The sequence below is a fragment of the Colobus angolensis genome, unplaced genomic scaffold (assembly GCF_000951035.1).
Source record: "Colobus angolensis palliatus isolate OR3802 unplaced genomic scaffold, Cang.pa_1.0 Scaffold23, whole genome shotgun sequence".
In the NCBI taxonomy this organism is placed as follows: Eukaryota; Metazoa; Chordata; class Mammalia; order Primates; family Cercopithecidae; genus Colobus; species Colobus angolensis.
In genome coordinates this window covers 1977949-1995829 of record NW_012115488.1, presented here as the reverse complement: position 1 = coordinate 1995829, position 17881 = coordinate 1977949, and the positions used below count along the sequence as shown (strand labels likewise).

Here is a 17881-nt window from a genome sequence, read left to right as displayed (position 1 = left end):
AAAGGTTCTGGAAGTAGTCCTCTCCCACTTCCCAAAGAGATATCTGAGAAGTCACAGGCTCTTGTCATATGAAACTGACAAAGAGAAAAAATCCTTTATGAATAGGTACCTTTTGGGCTATAACTAGAGCTGTATGCCTTCTTCCTAAAAAGAAAGGTAAGATAGGTAACGCCCAATGAAAATACATCAAGATTTTAAGTTTATTAAAAAGGAAATAAACTAAATTATTTAACTCACCCCCCCATTCCACCAGGTCATATACATATGTGTGTGTGTGTGTGTGTGTGTGTGTGTGTGTGTGTATGTGTGTGTTTCACAATAAGCACACTATAACTGATATTCCAGTGAGACGAAAATATTTTTCAAATATATCTAAATTTTACACTGGCAGTATCAGCTACACTTTCTAGGTTGCCAATTTTTACATAATTCCACAGGAAAGTAGCCTTGTTCACAGCACTGTATTCTTCATTGGCAATCTTCCCACAGAATCACTCATCCACAGGTGGGGTTACACTATATACTAAATCATAACCAGTAGAAATAATTTTGACTTTCACAAAATACACCCCATGATTATATTGAAGTTGTTGCATATAAAAACTAACAAAACTGCAAAGTTTATAGAATTTCAGGCACTAAGAAAACCTTCCAGAGGACCTAATAAGTATCTCCCCCCACCCAAATGTGCTGATTAATAGAAGAAAACACGACCGTACTAAATTAAATAAATGTTTGCTTTATATGTTAGTTTTGGTGGCCAGATTGAAACTCAGATTGTCTCTTGACTCTCATTCCTGTTACTCCTCTTTCTATAACCGTGGGAAAGTATGAATTCTGAAAGATTTCATTTCTTTCCTGGCTTCAGTGATTAAAACCATACTCACACAACAGATGCAGCTTATCTGAGCGCAGTATTTATTTCAGTTTAGTCTATCAGGCCTGTTGTTTAGTTGCAGCCAGCTGACTAATTCTTTTGAGTTATGTGCACTGGAAGTTTTGCGTTTATTAAAGTGTTGTTTGGAGATCACCAAGTCTCATAGGAAAGGACTCAAGACACAGCTAGATGGTTTGATATAAAAGTAGCACTCAGCACCTCAAAATGAAGCAAATTTTGGCTACTTGGATGTAGTGTTTCCACTTTGGGGAATTTCATTTGTAAGAATTTAGAAGTAAGGTGAGAGGGGTAGGAAGAACACAGCTCTTCCTATATGAGCATATTAGTTTACAGAGGAGGAGAATCAAACATTTTTTTAGAACATTCATATGCCAAAGTAAATAATGTGATTTGTAATGGCATATAACTTTCCTTAACCGTGGACATTATCCATTTAACTTAAGATACACGATGTACAATTCTGGAGGATCTTAACCTCTTGAATAATGCATCAGAAAAAACTTTTCTACATACCCTTTCTTACCTGCTATTACCCCAGTTGGTCTTAGTTTGGTTTCCCCTTTTTTGTCTTTTGTGTGTGTGTGTGTGATGAAGTCTCGCTTTGTCACCCAAGCTGGCGTGCAGTGGCATGATTCTGGCTCACTGCAACCTCTGCCTCCCGGGATCAAGCGAGTCTCCTGCCTCAGCCTCCCTAGAAGCTGGGACTACAGGAATGCACCACCATGCCTGGCTAATTTTTGTATTTTTTGGTGGAGACGGGGTTTTACCATGTTGTCCAGGCTGGTCTTGAACACCTGACCTCAGGTGATCCACCTGCCTTGGCCTCCCAGAGTGCTGGGATTATAGGCATGAGCTATCGCACCCAGCCCTTTTTGTCTTCTAAATAGTTTATCATTAAGTATTTTTCATCCTAAACAAGAAAACCCAGATGATCACAAAATGTAATGAGTGGCGACATCACTACCAACAATGCCAGTCTCAGTTAGCAGATGCCTTCATTCCTATCAGAACACAGGTCCAATAAACAGAGGCAGAGTTTCTGTTAAAACCAAACTGGGAGAATGTATTTATTTGTACTATCTAAATCATAGCTTCCCAATGATTATAAATATATCTGCAAAAACCACTTAGAGTGGTTTTTGTGTAAAAAAAATAAAGCCAACTATCCACATTGATTCACTTACTTTTTTTTTTTTTTTTTTTTTGAGATGGAGTCTCACTCTTGTCACCCAGGCTGGAGTGTGGTGGCATGACCTCTGCTCACTGCAACCTCTGCCTCCCAGGTTCAAGCTATTCTCCTGCCTCTGCTTCCCGATTAGCTGAGATTACAGGTGCTCACCACCACACCTGGCTAATTTTTGTACTTTTAGTAGAGATGGGGTTTTGCCATGTTGGCCAGGCTGGTCTCAAACTTCTGACCTCAGGTGCTGGGATTGGCCTCCCGAAGTGCTGGGATTACAGACGTGAGCCACCATGCCTGGCCACTTAAATTTTATTATTCATGAATTCAACAAATATGTAATGAAGGATAATGTGTCAAGCTGCATCTCCCAGGATGCTATTCTGATAGGAGATATTATTCATAGAAATAGTCTATTTGTTTCCTCAACCTTACCTAAAAATTATGTGAAACTCTTTTTATTTATTAAAAGGCAACACTTGTGAATGACATTTTCCTAAAAATCATTCAATGTATGGAAAGACATCTTATGCTTTAAAACTCCTATAAGTTTTAAAGAGGTTACAAAAAAAATAGGTTGTTTTGATAGATTACAATACAAACCCAGATTTGTAGTGTGCACAGCTCCTGTTCAGGAACATAGAAGGTGAAACTATCACAAACAATTTCACCAAAAATGTATTCTTTTGATGCTGTACAGGTAATGTTTTCAACATCTCTGACATGTAGCTGTCAAGTCCTAAGAAAGTGCCCATCCTCTATACTTCTCACTAGGCAAGCTGTATCACTGCCTTTGGCTAGGGCAGTTTGTGCAGCCAGAACTGCCTCTCTGCTGTTCCAATAGCCCTTTCTAGATTGTGTATCTGTAATTATTGCACCAAAATGTGTCCCCTATTTCAGAGTAACTGTGACTTGGGAAGTTACTAGTGCAGAGAACAGAAAACGTCAGCTGAAGGAACACCAACACAGTCATCACTGAACTTTGGATAGAAAATTGTTTAGACAACAAAGTTGCTGTTAATGAAGAAAACATTTGTTCTTAGGCAACCTGAAAAGAGGAGAAAAAAATCTTTCAGTATCCTGGCAATAAATCACAGGAGCACAGCTGCACTGCGTAAACAGACTGGGATCGAAGTTTCTCAGCAAAGAATGTGCATGAAAATCAAACTTGCTTGAAAATAAAATAGAAAGTACCTGAAAGTTAGGTGGCACCAGAAACAAAATTAATTAACACTTTTTACTTTCAATATTCTTTTGAAAAGAAAGAAAAAAGGTCAACAGCACCAAAGTCCCTTCCAAAAATCTGTTACTACTCAATCCATCAGATAAACATATAAATAAAGGGTTTATCTTTGAGAGTTACTGTAGAAGTGTGAAGATATTCAGAGAAACTTGGGCTGTAGAGTTAAGCCATTTAGGTTCACTTTTCCCACTGTATGATTTACTAGCTGTATGACATTAAGCACATCTAAAGCCTTAATTTCTAGCCCATTTAATGCATAGAAATGCCACGCCAACCAAATGAAATGTTCCAGGATGCATTTGATAGTCTGTAAAGTATTAAATTTTATTCTCTGCCAAGAGTTATGCTAAGTCACCAGGATCAGGGACTTTGTTTTGTTCGTATTTCTATCTCCAACGCCCAGAACGGTGCCTGGAAGGCAGTAGGTGCCATGTTGAACAAATGATTTTTTGAATTGCTTTTTGTACTTGGAACTAACAGAAGCCAGAATCATGTTTAACATATTGCAATGTCTCAAGTGTCTCAGGCTTTTGTTTTCTTCAACAAATGGCATCTTTCTAACGTTTTTACTTTAAGAAGAGGATCTTGCTTGGTCTATCTTTATATTCAAAACCTAAAACAAACAGATTTGCCCTATGCAATAAAAAAGAAAAAACCAACACCTAAAAATGTAGCCATCATCCATCCACTTGGAATGGCAATTCAATACATGCTCCTTTTGGATTTGCATTCATTGCAGTGACGTCCAGATTAACACCATGAAGCAGAATGTGGGACCAGACCAATGTGCCTGAGTGTCTAATGCATTTTCAGTTTGTCTAGTGGAATGGAAGTTTGGCAATGAACACTTTTATCAAAGCCAAACCACTGTACGAGTTTAAGTAGAGGAAATCGACATTCCAAAGCTGAGTGTGCTTAGCACGCAATCTGTTTCTTATTGATGGACCAAGAAATGCTCCCATTAACCACCCAAAATATACTCTCAGGTTGGCCATAAAATGCAAATTACAGGGATCATGAGATTCAAGCCATCGTGAACATAGGGCTTTCTTTCATTCAGAAAAAGTCAACCTTTCTTTAGTAGGAAAATTTCCTGGTGAGCAGATTCACAATATCTTCTACTTAGCATGTGCCAAGGCAAATGTATTCTAACAACTATATCAACTCATTCTCCAGATATGATTGACTATGAAAAATAAATCCATTGAGTCTCAAGTGCTTAGAAGGAGAAAATAAAAACAGCTAGCATTGAATTCAGTACTCCTTCGTACATGAGCCATAGTAAGGTCAGTGCTTAGCTTGTCCCCAAGAAAAATACATATGACAATATTTCTTCTATTGGCTGGATGTCTTTAAATTCAGCTCAGTGTGCCTGCCTGCAATTCCAGTCTATCAGCTAAACAACCATAATCAAGTCAACACTATGACTCAGACGTTTTGAGCTATCCATGAATAAGGAAACCTAAGGAAATGTGAATTTCCACTGCAGGAAAGAATATGCACTGAGGCCAAAATTGCTAAAACACATCAATAATGTTCATCACACAAATGTTGCAAAAACTCTTACCTTGTTCACAAAGTGCACCAACATAACTTGGAAGGCAGAGGCACCTGAATGTGTTAAAACCATCAACACAAGTGGCTCCATTCCGACAGGGATTAGAGTGACATTCATCAAAATCTGAAACAAAATAGTAAAAGCTCACAAAATACTTTCAAAAAGTATCAAAGAATTCCATTTAGTGTGAGGTTGCAAGACAACATACAAGACAGCCAGTTAAATTTGAATTTCAGATTTTAAAAAAGTACAATTTTTTAGCATAAGTATGTCCATGCTATATTTAAGGCAAACCTATACTATCAAGTTATTCCTTTTTTACTTGAAACTCAAATATGAGTGGCCATCCTGAATTTTTATTTCCTAAATTTAGCGACCCTAAGAAAATGTTGAAGGTATTCAGAGTAGGCTCATTGTCTCCACTGCTAATAAATGAATCAGATAAGCCCCAAAACTGATGAAGAATCAACACCCCCAGCCTTCCCACCTCCAATCATGGCTCATTTTCTGATTACCTCGCACATGGAATACTCAAAGTATCTAACTGGCCTCACCATCCCTGGGCTCTCTCCTCTCCAATATATCCACCACTCTGCTAAATGTCATCTTTTTTAAACACAGTCATGATAATTTTATTCTTTTACTTCCAAACATTCCATGGATCCCAATTGCCCAGGGCAGCAGTCTTCAAGGTGAGCTCCCTGGACCACAGCATCAGCATCACCTAAGAATGTTAAAAATCCACATTTCCAATTCTACCCCAAATCTACTGAATCATGTACTTTGAGGTGGAGACAACAATCTGTTTTACCAGCCCTCTGATGCATGCTAAGGTCTCAGAATCACTTGACTAGAGTGTGAAGTAACACTATTCGGTATCCTGAACTCAGGACCTTCTTAGACCGTCAGGGCTTTCTAGACCCAACCTGCTTTCTGGTACTGTCTCCCAATATGTCTCTCTCTCCCAAACCCCTAAGTAGGCATACCTGGATCCAGGCCGTCATTCGAATGCCTTCTGTAGTTTTTGGCCTCTGTGCTTTTGTTTGTTGTGTCCATATCTCCCTCCACCAGCTGTCAAATCTTCCCAACTTTAAAATCTATGTCAAATAAAATCTTTCTACACAGATTCTAATCTTTCTACATATGATCTCCCCTGATGAAATTAGTGACTTTATTTCCATAGCATTTTGCAATAACACTAAAAATTTAATGTTTAAGAGTATTTTAAAATGAATAAACAAAGTTAAATTTCTCAGTCATATAATGTATTCTTACCAAAGAAATGGTCTTAGTAATGATGCTATTATATAGTAATAATACCAAACATGTTTATGGTGCTTGCTGAGTGCCAGACACTTTGTCACCCAGCCTGGAGTGCAGTAGCATGAACACGGCTCGCTGCAGCCTCGACCTTCTGGGCTCAATCTGTCTTTCCACCTCAGCCTCCCAAGTAGCTGGGACTACAGGCACAGTTAAGTTTTGTTTTTTGTTTTTTTTTCAGAGGTGGTGTTCTGCCATGTTGCTCAGGCTGGTCTCGAACTTCTAGGATCAAGCGATTCGCCCACCCCGCCCTCCCAAACTGCTGGGGTTATGGGCTTGAACCACCGCCCTGGCCTTGGCGACTTTTTTTTTTTAAAGTACTCTTTTAATATGAATGTTGGGATTGTATCCCAATATTTATGTATAATTTAAAGTGTTATTGGTGAACTTTCTTTACTCAACCATTGTAAGCAAATCAAGCAAACCTTCATGATATCTATAAAAGGAACATCTGGACAACATATTTCATCATTCTTTTCTCAGAAGTGAGCTCTATATGTAGCCAAATCAACACTGGTGCCTTTTTTTTTCTTTAAAGAGAAGGATGCCTAAATAAAAATATGTAAGGGTCAATTATATTCCTTGGAACCAAAAGAGAGGCAGGAAACAGCAATTGCACAGCTCCCTGAGGTAGAGGCACGTTGGGCTGGTTCCTGGGAGTCAGGGAAGGGTCTTTCCCATTCCAGACGACAAGAAAAAGTTATCCGAAAACTAAGGACTAAGCTCTCTGATTTTTATTATTTTCCTAATTTTTAAGTCTAGCTTTCTAAAAAGATTTTTATGCTGAAATTGATTTTTATTTATATGCAGATTTGGGGGATAGATGTACATTTTTGTTAATATTTATGCATCTTTATATTTGTAAATTCTACCTGTAAAAAACACAGAAAGACTCAGCAGGCCTCACTGAGTCTTGGGTATGTTAATAGAATTCACTGAACATCCGTACCCATTTTCCAGCCCCTAGTTAATTACCCTCAGATTTTAACTTAATTTAACATATAATTAATCTACACATGGGTTTCTCTGAAATCTCTGATTGATTTGACAACATAAATTCTCCCCCAATATATCTTCTGTGAAAGAACTGCACCCTTTCAGTCAAGTACCATCTTACCAAGTTCACACTGGTCTCCACTGTATCCTGGCACACAGGTGCATACATAGGAAGTTTCAGTAGGATAACAGGTGCCTCCGTTAAGGCACGGGTTCATTTTGCAGCGATCAGGTCCTACCATATTCAGGAAAGTAAGAAAAGCAATTAGGCCCATCTCTAATGTTTCAGTGTATTTTAGCATAAAACGCCCCATATTGCTACCATATTATAGGCTTTACCATAACAATTTAGAGTTACTACGTATAAAAATTAACATTAACTTTACTCTCTGGAGTGTTTCTTGGCATTATAACTAATTGTTACAAATTGCATCTATTCATTTCTGGGATTCACTCATGATTACTCTTAAATATTTTTTGTATTGCATCTGGCAACTAATACATTCTACTGCAGATTTAGTTGGCATGATAATGGCAATTGATTTTAGTCAAAAATGATTACACATATGTGCACAGTGAATGGAAAATGTATTCTTTTAAATGGGGTTAGTTCATGTGAAATGGCTGGATACACAGAACATGCATTCTTTTTAGCAGGTTGGCTTGTTATCATCATTTGAATTATTATTGCCTTTTACCACTTATGCTCAGAAACTGTTTTTCTTCGAAAGTGTGCACTGAAGTCTCTTCTGCTACATTAATATGCTTTTTCCAAAAACACGTTCCAAATGTACTCCTTTAAACTATACTTGAAGAAAAGCAACACATGGATTAAACTCTACTGTAGAAAAACAAACCCAAATGCAAAAACCTCACCTAAAATGAAACACCAAGTTTTTATTATAATTTTCTTATTAAAATACAAATAAAACTGACACTCCTGGGAGATAAATATGAAGGTTGAAGACATAAATTTATGAGGACAAACAGTTTAAATATATTTTCTAAGTGCAAATACTTTTATACCACTTGAAGCATATATTTTACACTGCAATATTGCTTAGGTAAGTGTATTTTCATTGAGTTTATACTTATTCTTTGTATATTGTTTCAGAATTGCTTACATTTCCAAATGTTCAAAGATCCAGATGAGAGTTGAAAGTTTTACAAAATAATTGAAATAAACTAGATTATCTATGGAATACACCCATATTTTCAAGAATCTTAAGTCCTGAAACCCTGATATAATTACACATAAAAGAAGAAAGATGTCTAACTTCTTATGAAACATTAGCTTAAAGAATATTAGGATAAACAAGGTACTGCTTAAAAGATAATTGAGGCTTCCCCACACCAGAAAGTCAAACTCAAATTCTGACTGTTAAGTAAATTCTGGATGAATATAAACCTGGATAGGTACTCATTTCCATGTTTGGGATTCACATTAAAATTAGGTTAATTCAGATGAGTACGTCAGCTTCTCCACAAACTCCCCTGAATTTTCTAAGACACTTTTTCCTGTAGTTCCAAAACTACAGGAAACTGTTTGAAATCTCCCTAACACTTTTAGCTTTCTGGATCTGAAAGTACAAGTACGCTGCCAGGACGACAAGGCTGCAGTTAACACATGCCATAGCCACATGCTGCCCTTTGTGCTGAATCCAAATGACACTATGTGAAAGTGGTTTATCAGACTGTGATGTGCCACACAAATGTGAAGAAGTACTATTACTATTCCCACCACTGACACTAGACACCATGCTGAGACTATGAGACAAGGACTGAATGAGTCTTTCTGTGAATTGGAAGTCGTTCCAATTAAAAGGAAACTTCTGTTTTTATGAATGTTATTCTCCCCTAAACAGTTCATATCAACCTCTGAAAGCTGAATCTGCAACAGATAGACCAGGTAATCCCATATGAGCTGCTGTTTACTGAATGAAGCTAAAGAGACCATTTGTTTTGCAATGAAGACGCAAACTATAATTCTTGGTAAATATTGCAAACTGGATAATTGGTACATATTTCTCATTCGTCAAACGTAACTCTATATGTACCTAGTTATTACCAGTTATTTTTATAGCATATTTTTAACTGAAGGATATTGACCTAAATTAAAAAACGATAAATATTAGCCAAATTACTAGATTATGATTTACATATTAAACACAGTGATAACAAAAACCCAATGTCAACTATCTTTGATCAATTTTCCTCAAAATATTTCAAGCCATTTATTAAACATTGTACTTTCTGACTATTTTACTCTTTCTGAAGCACATCAAAATAAAGCATTGGTGGCACCAAAGGTAACATTGATATGATCAGAAGAATAATTTTAATGATAGTCATGGCATAAAACTTATTAATTAAAATAAAACATATATTTTTCAACCAAGACAGACATTAAAGTATGGATTTTTTTTTCTCTTTTTCCAGGTAGCAGCTAGCTGGTGATGTCTATTTGTGGATTCCACTGACATTGTTAATTTAAATAATTAACATTCTGGGAAAACACCATTAGAACTGATTTCTTAACATTCTCAGGCTAGATTCAGACGAAAATAAATTCTACAAAGTAAATATTCCAAGATTCCTGGTTCATATATTATTTAATATCAATTGTTTATTTTTATACTATACTGAAACCAGCAAAGAGCAATGAAAGGACTATAGACTTTAGAGTAGAGCTAAGCTGGGTTCAAATCCTACTTTTACCACAAGGTGGCTGTGCCACCTTGGGCAAGTTACTGAACCTCTCTGAATCTTCACCTCTTACCCTTTCACATATGGCTTATATCGCCTTTTTGTGACAATCAGAAGAGACGGTTTATATGAATCAGTATCAAATTCATGCTTTCCATACATTCAGTAAATAAACAGAAAACTTCTCTCAATAGTCAATATGTTTATATAATAAATAACTACTCACTACTGGTAGGCACTGCGTTTGATGTATTATGTAAACTGTCTTAAACAAGGACATTGCATACAAGTATGAGCTGATATTGATACTGCACAAACTCTGAAATAGTTATTAGAGCTATTTACTACTCTCAAATGTTAAAGGCCTGACAGATTTTGATACCGCACCAATAGCATCCATCAATGGGGGGGGGGTTTTAAAAATAGGACTTTTTATCTACTTTTAAACCTAAGATGTATAACTATGAGACATATGACAAAGCAATGCTCTAGTTGTGAGTAAAAACAAATTGAATTTTTATAACATTAATAATTTCATCTTTTCCATGTTGTAATTGTATATTATTTCTAAAAGCCAGTAAAATACAAAGTCTACCTTAATGTCCAAAACTAATCTATACGTACTGTCATTTCATCTCATTATGAACTCAATACTGTGGCCTGGCCTGCTGAACTCTCCATTGATTTAACTCCACAATAAAAATTATATACATATAAATATTAGCACCAAGGGACTGTTTCCAGGTTTGGAAACAGATTTATCAATGTTGTGATCTTACCTGGTAAATAGATTGCCGTGCCTTCCACTGACTCTTCATTAATGCCAACCAGGAAATCTGTTTCATTAGAAGTTTCCAGAAGGGAAAATGGTGGTGTTGCAACCTCGGTATTAAATTCCACCGGGCTTACAGTTGCCTGATTATTGGAATCAAGAATTCTCGCTGCCACTTGCTGTTCTGATGCTGCTACTGTGGAATCCTGCCCTCTGATTAAAGCTGCTTGAGTTTCAGGATTTATTTCTGGAGAAGAAGAAAGCGTGGGCCTCTCAGAAGTCTGTGGACTCAGCCAAGGCACCACACCTGCCTCGACCCCATAAGTGGCAGAAGCAGAAGTAGAGTGTGGCCACTGTGTAGCACCTTCTAATTTAATTTCATTGGCAGTTGTAGTAACAGTTCCAGCTTCGGGTGTTTTAATGGTGGGAAACATCTTGATTGCTTCTCCAGAAACTTGACCATCAGTTTTGTTTTGGGAATCTTGGAGAATCTCAGTTCCTTCCACAGCAGTAAGTTCTGTGGGAGAAGCTTCCGTTTCTTCTAATAACTCAGGCTTACCATCCTCTTCTGAAGGTTCTAATTTTGCGTCAGGAGATAAAGAGGGAGGCTCAGTTATGTGAAGGTATTCCTCACTTGATGGTTTGAAAGTTGCTTCAATATTTACATGAATTTCCTTAAAAGAATCCTCTGGAGACATTACAGATGAGCCGACATCTATTCCTGGCAGAGCACTGGGCTGGGGGATCTCTGTGTGTCCAGAGGCTTCACTGCCTGAGTAGATAGTGAGTAGAGATGACGGTGTCTGAGAAGACAACTTTGCAAATGTTAAAACTGCTAATGTTGTATCCGTGTAATATGGGGCATTGGATCCTTCCATCACATGAGGCACCTCTGTTGAACTCTCATCCACAAGGTGGGTAGTAGCAATACTTAGATAGGGAGTATGATCTACTAATGCCTCCTCGACTCCTGAAGAGAATTCTGGCTGAAAAGAAGGACTCGCATGTTTTTTGTCTTCATACTCCTCCTGGGTCCTTTCAAATTGGCCCAATGTTGGTATTATTTCACTTTGGTCTGCAATAGCTTGACCATCAGACAAAGTGCTTGATTCAAACATGTCATCCAGGGCTTTTGCTTCAGCTTTTATTTCTTCAGTCTCTGGAATAACTGTGGCAGACTTATGAGGAACTGGCAGAGATGTTGCCGTGGGAAGTAAAATGTCTAGTTCTGTTTCTGTGCTAGGAGCAGGGATCCCAGTTGTGAAGTTAAAGTCCATGTGATCTAGTTGGCTTCTATCTTCATAAGTCCTTGATTCATCATGTGCTGCCTGAGTGTAACTAGCCAGAAGAACATCACCAGAGCCTTCAAATGTTTCCTCCGTTAAAGAAAGGTTGACAGCTGCCTCATAGGTCTCTTGAACTTGAGTGCTGTCATCATTATTTTCATCATTACTGTCATGTGGTTCTGATGGTACCTCTGGATCTATATCTGTTTGCATTCCAAGAATATCTTCATATACAGGTTTAGTATGATCAATATCTATGATAGTATTTTTATCTGATGTCAGCTCAGGTAGAATTTCAAGGATGGTACTCTCTGTAATTGTCAATATTAAATCCTTGTCCTCTTTGTCCAGGTCTATAATAATATTTTCGGTGGGTTTTTTTCTGTTAGGTTTTAAGGTGGAATCCTCGAATTCCCTGAAATGGTGTTGGAAACTACCGTCTGTGGACCTCTCATATGACACTGTATTTGACAGTGTGCTAGTTGGATCAGGGGAGCTTTTGTTCTGCTCTGAATGAAGAGGCAGCATCGCTGAAACTGTTGGGAATCCATCAGCAGTAACAGCTTTAGTGCTTGGCACCTCAGGATGTTTTTCCAGGGACCCATCAGAAAAACGCGTGGTGCTGCTTTCTTGTCTGGTTGCCTGAGTAGTTGCAGAAGTGCGAAATGAATCAACAATATCCACTTCTCCAGATCCTTCTCCAGAAGGTTCATAAAACATATCAGATGGTTTTGGTGCTGATGTAACAAATTCTTTGGCCATTTCAAACCCGTAAGCTCTAGCCAGAAAATCAGTGGACAAGGTTGTTGTTTCGTTAATTTCTGCTGTTGAAGAATTCTTGTTAGAGTCTTGTTCAGTTATGGTTTGCGGTCCACTAGTCTGGATTTCTTCTGCCCATCTGAGCGTCTGATTTTGCGGATGTCCGATGTTCATGGAGAAAGGGAGAGGTGCCACCGTGGGTCCTTCTGCTCCAGTGTCACTTAAAATTTCTATTAAGGTTGTGCTGGTTACTGACTCATTACCTTCAAAGATGTCTGTTTGAGACACGAGTGTTCCAACTTCTTTTGCTACATTTTCCATTCTGTTAGAGTCTTCAGTTTTGTCACTTGAGGTACTTTCCACTTGAGAACTGTGGGGATAGAATGTGTTGCTGATCTGTTCCACTTCAGTAAAATTCACTGACTTTGTTGGTAGAGTAGGTAAAACTTCTTCTCCTGATCCCAGTCCAGAGAATAAGAGTTCAGTATCTGACTCTTGAATTGTTGGTCTCATGCCTTTGGGAAAACGTTTTGTACTTTCTTCCTCTTTGATTGGTGAATCTGTGACTACATGTTCAGCTGGTATAGATTCAGTCACTAAGGCAGTAGCTAAGAAAAAATGTGACTTTTCAGTAGCTTCAGGGAGAGTTGTATAAGATTCCATGCCATTTGCAACTGGTTCTGGAGTAGACATGTTAGCTAAAGAAGCGCCTTCCTCCTCCATTTCTTTATCATCGCTGTAAGTTTTCTTTGTTGTTGGTACAGAATAACCTGTGGTTTTGAGCTCAGTTTCAGTAAATGTCTGTGAATCAAAGATTGTTTGTTCTGTTGCAGGAGAGTTTTGGGGGGATTCGAAAGACTTTTCTTCTTGAATTTGTTCCTCTGATGTTGTTTCACTTTCAATTTCTTGTCTTTCAGGGTTGACTTCTTGCCTAGACCATAATTTGGCTGGCTCCATAGTTTGGGGAAAGTTTGTTGAAATTGTGCCACTGACCTTTACTTCCTCCTTTTCTACTGGAGCTTTCGTACCTTCCACTTCTGCTGTTGGTAAAATGGTGGATCTTCTATCAATTTCATTGACAGTATCCACTTCTCCCAATCCTTCGTCAATAATGGAGGAAGCTGTACCAGAAAACTTTCCCATAGCACTGGGAAGCACTAGATCAACAGAGCTGCTGACTGTGACCAGTTGCTCACCTGAGCCCTCAGCTGAGGATGTAAACTCTTCCCAGGGGAAGGCTGAAGTGCTGACCATGGTGCTACTGGGTCCTTCTGAGTCAGATATGTGACTGATGTGAACTGAAGTAGGTACTGTAGATGGTGAAGTCTGGGTATCCCTAAATGCTGCATCTCCAGAGCCTTCCATCATTACTGTTTCTTCTTTTGCTGTGGGATGAGACACTGTTGGGTATTCTTTAAAGTCACCACTGAAATCCTCCTCCAAAGGAAAATCTGTAGAAAAGCCCCTTATTTCTGCCCCATGATTTGGTTCTCCTAATCGCTGTGAAATCAATATTTCCCTGGATGTTTGGCTTATATTTTCAGCAACTTCTCTGTCCATTACTGTACTCATAACCAGTCCTGTTGGCTCAGTGGAGAATGTAGTTTCCACATGGGGAGACAAAGTGCCAGCTGCTTCCTTTTTGGCTTGAATTTCATACTCTAAATTTAATGAAAATGAAGAAACAGTGGTGGTTTCTGGGTCAGCAGCAGCTTCTCCAGAGCCCTGCTCCATAAAGAGAGAGGCAAGACTACCTGCGAGAGTGGTCAGCCCTTCCTGAACCCCAGGTTGATGGATACTGCTGTGTTCAGTGGCCTGTGCCTCCAAATTTTCTAATGTATCTGTTTCTGTAAAGACAAGAGTAGAATCTGTCATTTCCCTTTCAGACTGTGTTGGTGTTGTCAAGGACATAAAACTTTTCCTGGTACTTGAATCACTAGATGCAACTACATTTGAACTTTCTAATTCAGAGGGTAAAATTAATTGATCCGATCTCTGTGTAGGTGAATATACCTCAACTGTGGATGCCGTACCTGTAGTTCCCTCCTCCTCCTTCCTTTTCTCTTCCTCAACAGAGGTACTAGAAATCCACTCAGAAGTGTCTGTTTCACTTACAAACTTGGTAGGCACCACTTTTGCAGAAGGTTGTTCAGAAACTGAATAAATGGTGGTTGCAGGAACCTCAAAAAAGCTTTCTGTGATTATGCTGCTAGTGTCTAAAGTAATGAGTGTATCAGTAGTATTTCTCTGTGATAAATCAGTTACCATGGTGAACATTGTATATTCATCTTCTTCTGCTTCTCCAGAGCCTTCTGTAATTGGAATTGAAGAACTCCCTGAGAGCTCTACAACTTGTCTAGGAGTTGCTTCTACCCAGCTTTCTTTGGTAGACAACAGATCATCTGGCCAAGGATTTCCTATTAGGGTAACTGCTTCTTCCTCTGAAACATATGCTGATACAGAACTTGGAACTACAGTAGGAGTGTATGTGACAGAAGTACTTTTTTCTACCTCTTCGCCAAATGTTACTTCTGTAGGCCTTGCAAAGGCTATTTTCTGAGATTCTTGGTCAATGGCAATCTCTCCTGAAGACTCTTCAGGAAACAGAGATATAGGTTCAATATGTTCATGTGCCTGATGACCAACTTCAGTATCTCTCTCTGTGACTGATTCTACTCCCTTTATGGCTGTTCCACTTTCAAATTCCTCATGGAATGGGACTGTGGGGAAAACATCAGGCTCACCACCTGAAAAATGTTCTGATGTTTCAGGGTAAGTCTCAGGCTTCCATGTAATTTCAAGAGATTCAGTTGTTTCTGTAGATCCATTAGGTTGCAGAGCAGTAGACAATTCCGTTTCGGCTATTACAAATGGACGAGTATCACTTTCAGAGCTGTCTGAGAAATTTTGAGAAGGTGCAACACTTTCAAACTGGCCACGCCTAGCTTCTGCAGCTTCTGGGTCCTTGGGCACAGTGGTAACTAGATGCTTCCCATTTATGTACTGCACAGATGGGGTGGTTGTCACATCAGTAGCATTTGCACACTCTTCTTCTTCTTCTTCATTTTCTTCACTGTGGTATAGGTCTATTTCAATTATGTCAGGGAATTCAGGTAAAATTTCAGCCATTAGATCATGCACTGGATCTGTTTCTTCACTACAAGGCTCATCTTCTTTAGATTCTGAATCTATTGGATGACCAATTACACTCAAATCACTCATTCGACCTGAAAAAAACAGAGTTTTCACAATACTTAAATAGAAAATTTGGCAGTATATGACAGAAGAAATTGATAGCAAGGCTGGTCACACTCACATACACAAAGAAGGATTCAAATCTTTTCATAATTAAGTGCAATCACCCTCTTATATGGTTCTCAGTCTTCAAATTTGCTGTTTTTGTATTAACAATAAGAAAAATGAATTCAATTTAACATTATTAAAACAGGTTATAAAGACTCATCAACGCATTTAAGAAAATGACATAGTCCTTAAAATGAAGCAAGGAATCACATATACAATGCAATCTTGAAGTGCAGGAATTCATCTTTGTGTGAACTGCAAAAAGAATAAAATTAAGACTATTTCATATAAAAACAATTTAAAAATTAAAAATCAAGGCCATATCATATAGAATTAATTACTTTTTCTATAGATCTATTTCTATATATGATCTATATAGAAAAAGTAATTGTCCTTTATGTAAGGGAATATTTATACACTCTCTATTCAATAAGAAAATGAGAAGAGATTCCTTCTGGCCCCTTTATAATCTGTTCTAGAGCAGATTGTTTTATAGAAAAACAAGAGAGCATTATTTATAGCCCTTTCATATTGCAATGGCATCCTCTACCCACTGTGGCACTGAGACAAGAGCTTAACCACATCCCATGCACAAGAGTGGGAAGCTCTGAATAGGAGGGCTCTGTTGGAAATAGCTCACTGAAAGGACCAGAAAGAGCCTTCCACACCTGTAGACCTTTATCCTTCATGGGATATGACCCAGATTAGGTCAATTTTGGTTCTTTTTTTAAACATCTTCTCTGAAGAAAGTTCAGGACTCCTATCTAAATATTCCACCTAGTATTCTTCGAAAAGCACATGTCATCAGAATATTTCCTAGATTGTAAATTGCCATATGGTACCAACCACTAAGCTCAATGGCCTTTTCTGCTATGAGAAATACATCAGCAAAGCTCCTTGTCCTGGGCACTAGGAAAGAGGAAATTCTGCGGCCTCATGATCGAGGCATTCAACTGTCCCAGGACAGGGTCCTGTCACTGCAGCTGCCTTACTTTTAGTGACAAGGCAGTATGAAAATGTGCCTGTGATGTACTGATCCATAAAGAAGACAAAGAATTCCACACTACTCACCACCTTGCCCACAGGAACAATACTGCAAAACTCGTTTTCAAACTATCCCCAATCCATAACACACATGCATAGGCTGAACCCGAGAAGTGTTGAGGAGAAACCATTACGACGGAGCCAACCCTGCTTCCCACTCTATCATCTAAAGGGGAGAAAACAACTGTTTTCTCCTGAATTGCTCCTGTTGCAAGAAGCTATTTCATTCTATGTATAGGAGCAACAATATCTAGCATTTGCTCTTCCATCAGAGAAGAAAAAACCCTACTGAAGAGGAATCAGTGTTGCTTATATGCTAATCTATTTTATGAATCAAGACAAATATAGAAGTGTAGGAACTACTAAGACAAATTCCACAGAAGTTCCTTGAATTTTTTTTAAATTAAAAAACCCAGACAAAAAGACTTTTATGTAATCAGAAGACATATACATTTATCCCTTTTATTCTAATAGAAACAAGAAAGAAAACTCTCTTTTGTATCCCACCACATCTTCACTAAATTATTTCACTAAAATACTTCTGTGTAGGACTGGGTTATTCCTACCCTAACTAAACACCCTACCTATTGAACTTTTACACACTACAGTTCATTTCTTATCTCTCTATTCCATTCCATTCTATACATTCAGCTTTTTAACTACACAAGCTACAGCACATGGATATTCAAATGAATAAGAAAATATTTCTGCCACAAAGAGAAGTGAGATAAATATATAACTCTAGTATATTATAAAAACATAAAATGAATACAGATTACTTCTGACACAGATGTTGCAATTATTAGTAATTGCCAA

The 17881-nt window shown here is 38.1% G+C and overlaps 1 protein-coding gene across 4 annotated transcripts in view; it reads right to left on the bottom strand.

The window, feature by feature from the left end:
- The window catches only part of VCAN (versican), a 110514-nt gene that overhangs the window by 29650 nt on the left and 62983 nt on the right, over positions 1–17881 (bottom strand). For 2 of the 4 annotated variants that reach the window (XM_011944220.1, XM_011944221.1), the window contains 3 exons: positions 10681–15945; positions 7317–7430; positions 4889–5002 (listed from right to left, as the gene is read on the bottom strand). In XM_011944220.1, coding sequence (XP_011799610.1) covers positions 4889–5002; positions 7317–7430; positions 10681–15945 — 5493 coding nt within the window. The remainder of the gene's footprint in view (positions 1–4888; positions 5003–7316; positions 7431–10680; positions 15946–17881) is intronic. The other 2 variants (XM_011944222.1, XM_011944223.1) reach the window with 1 other exon arrangement.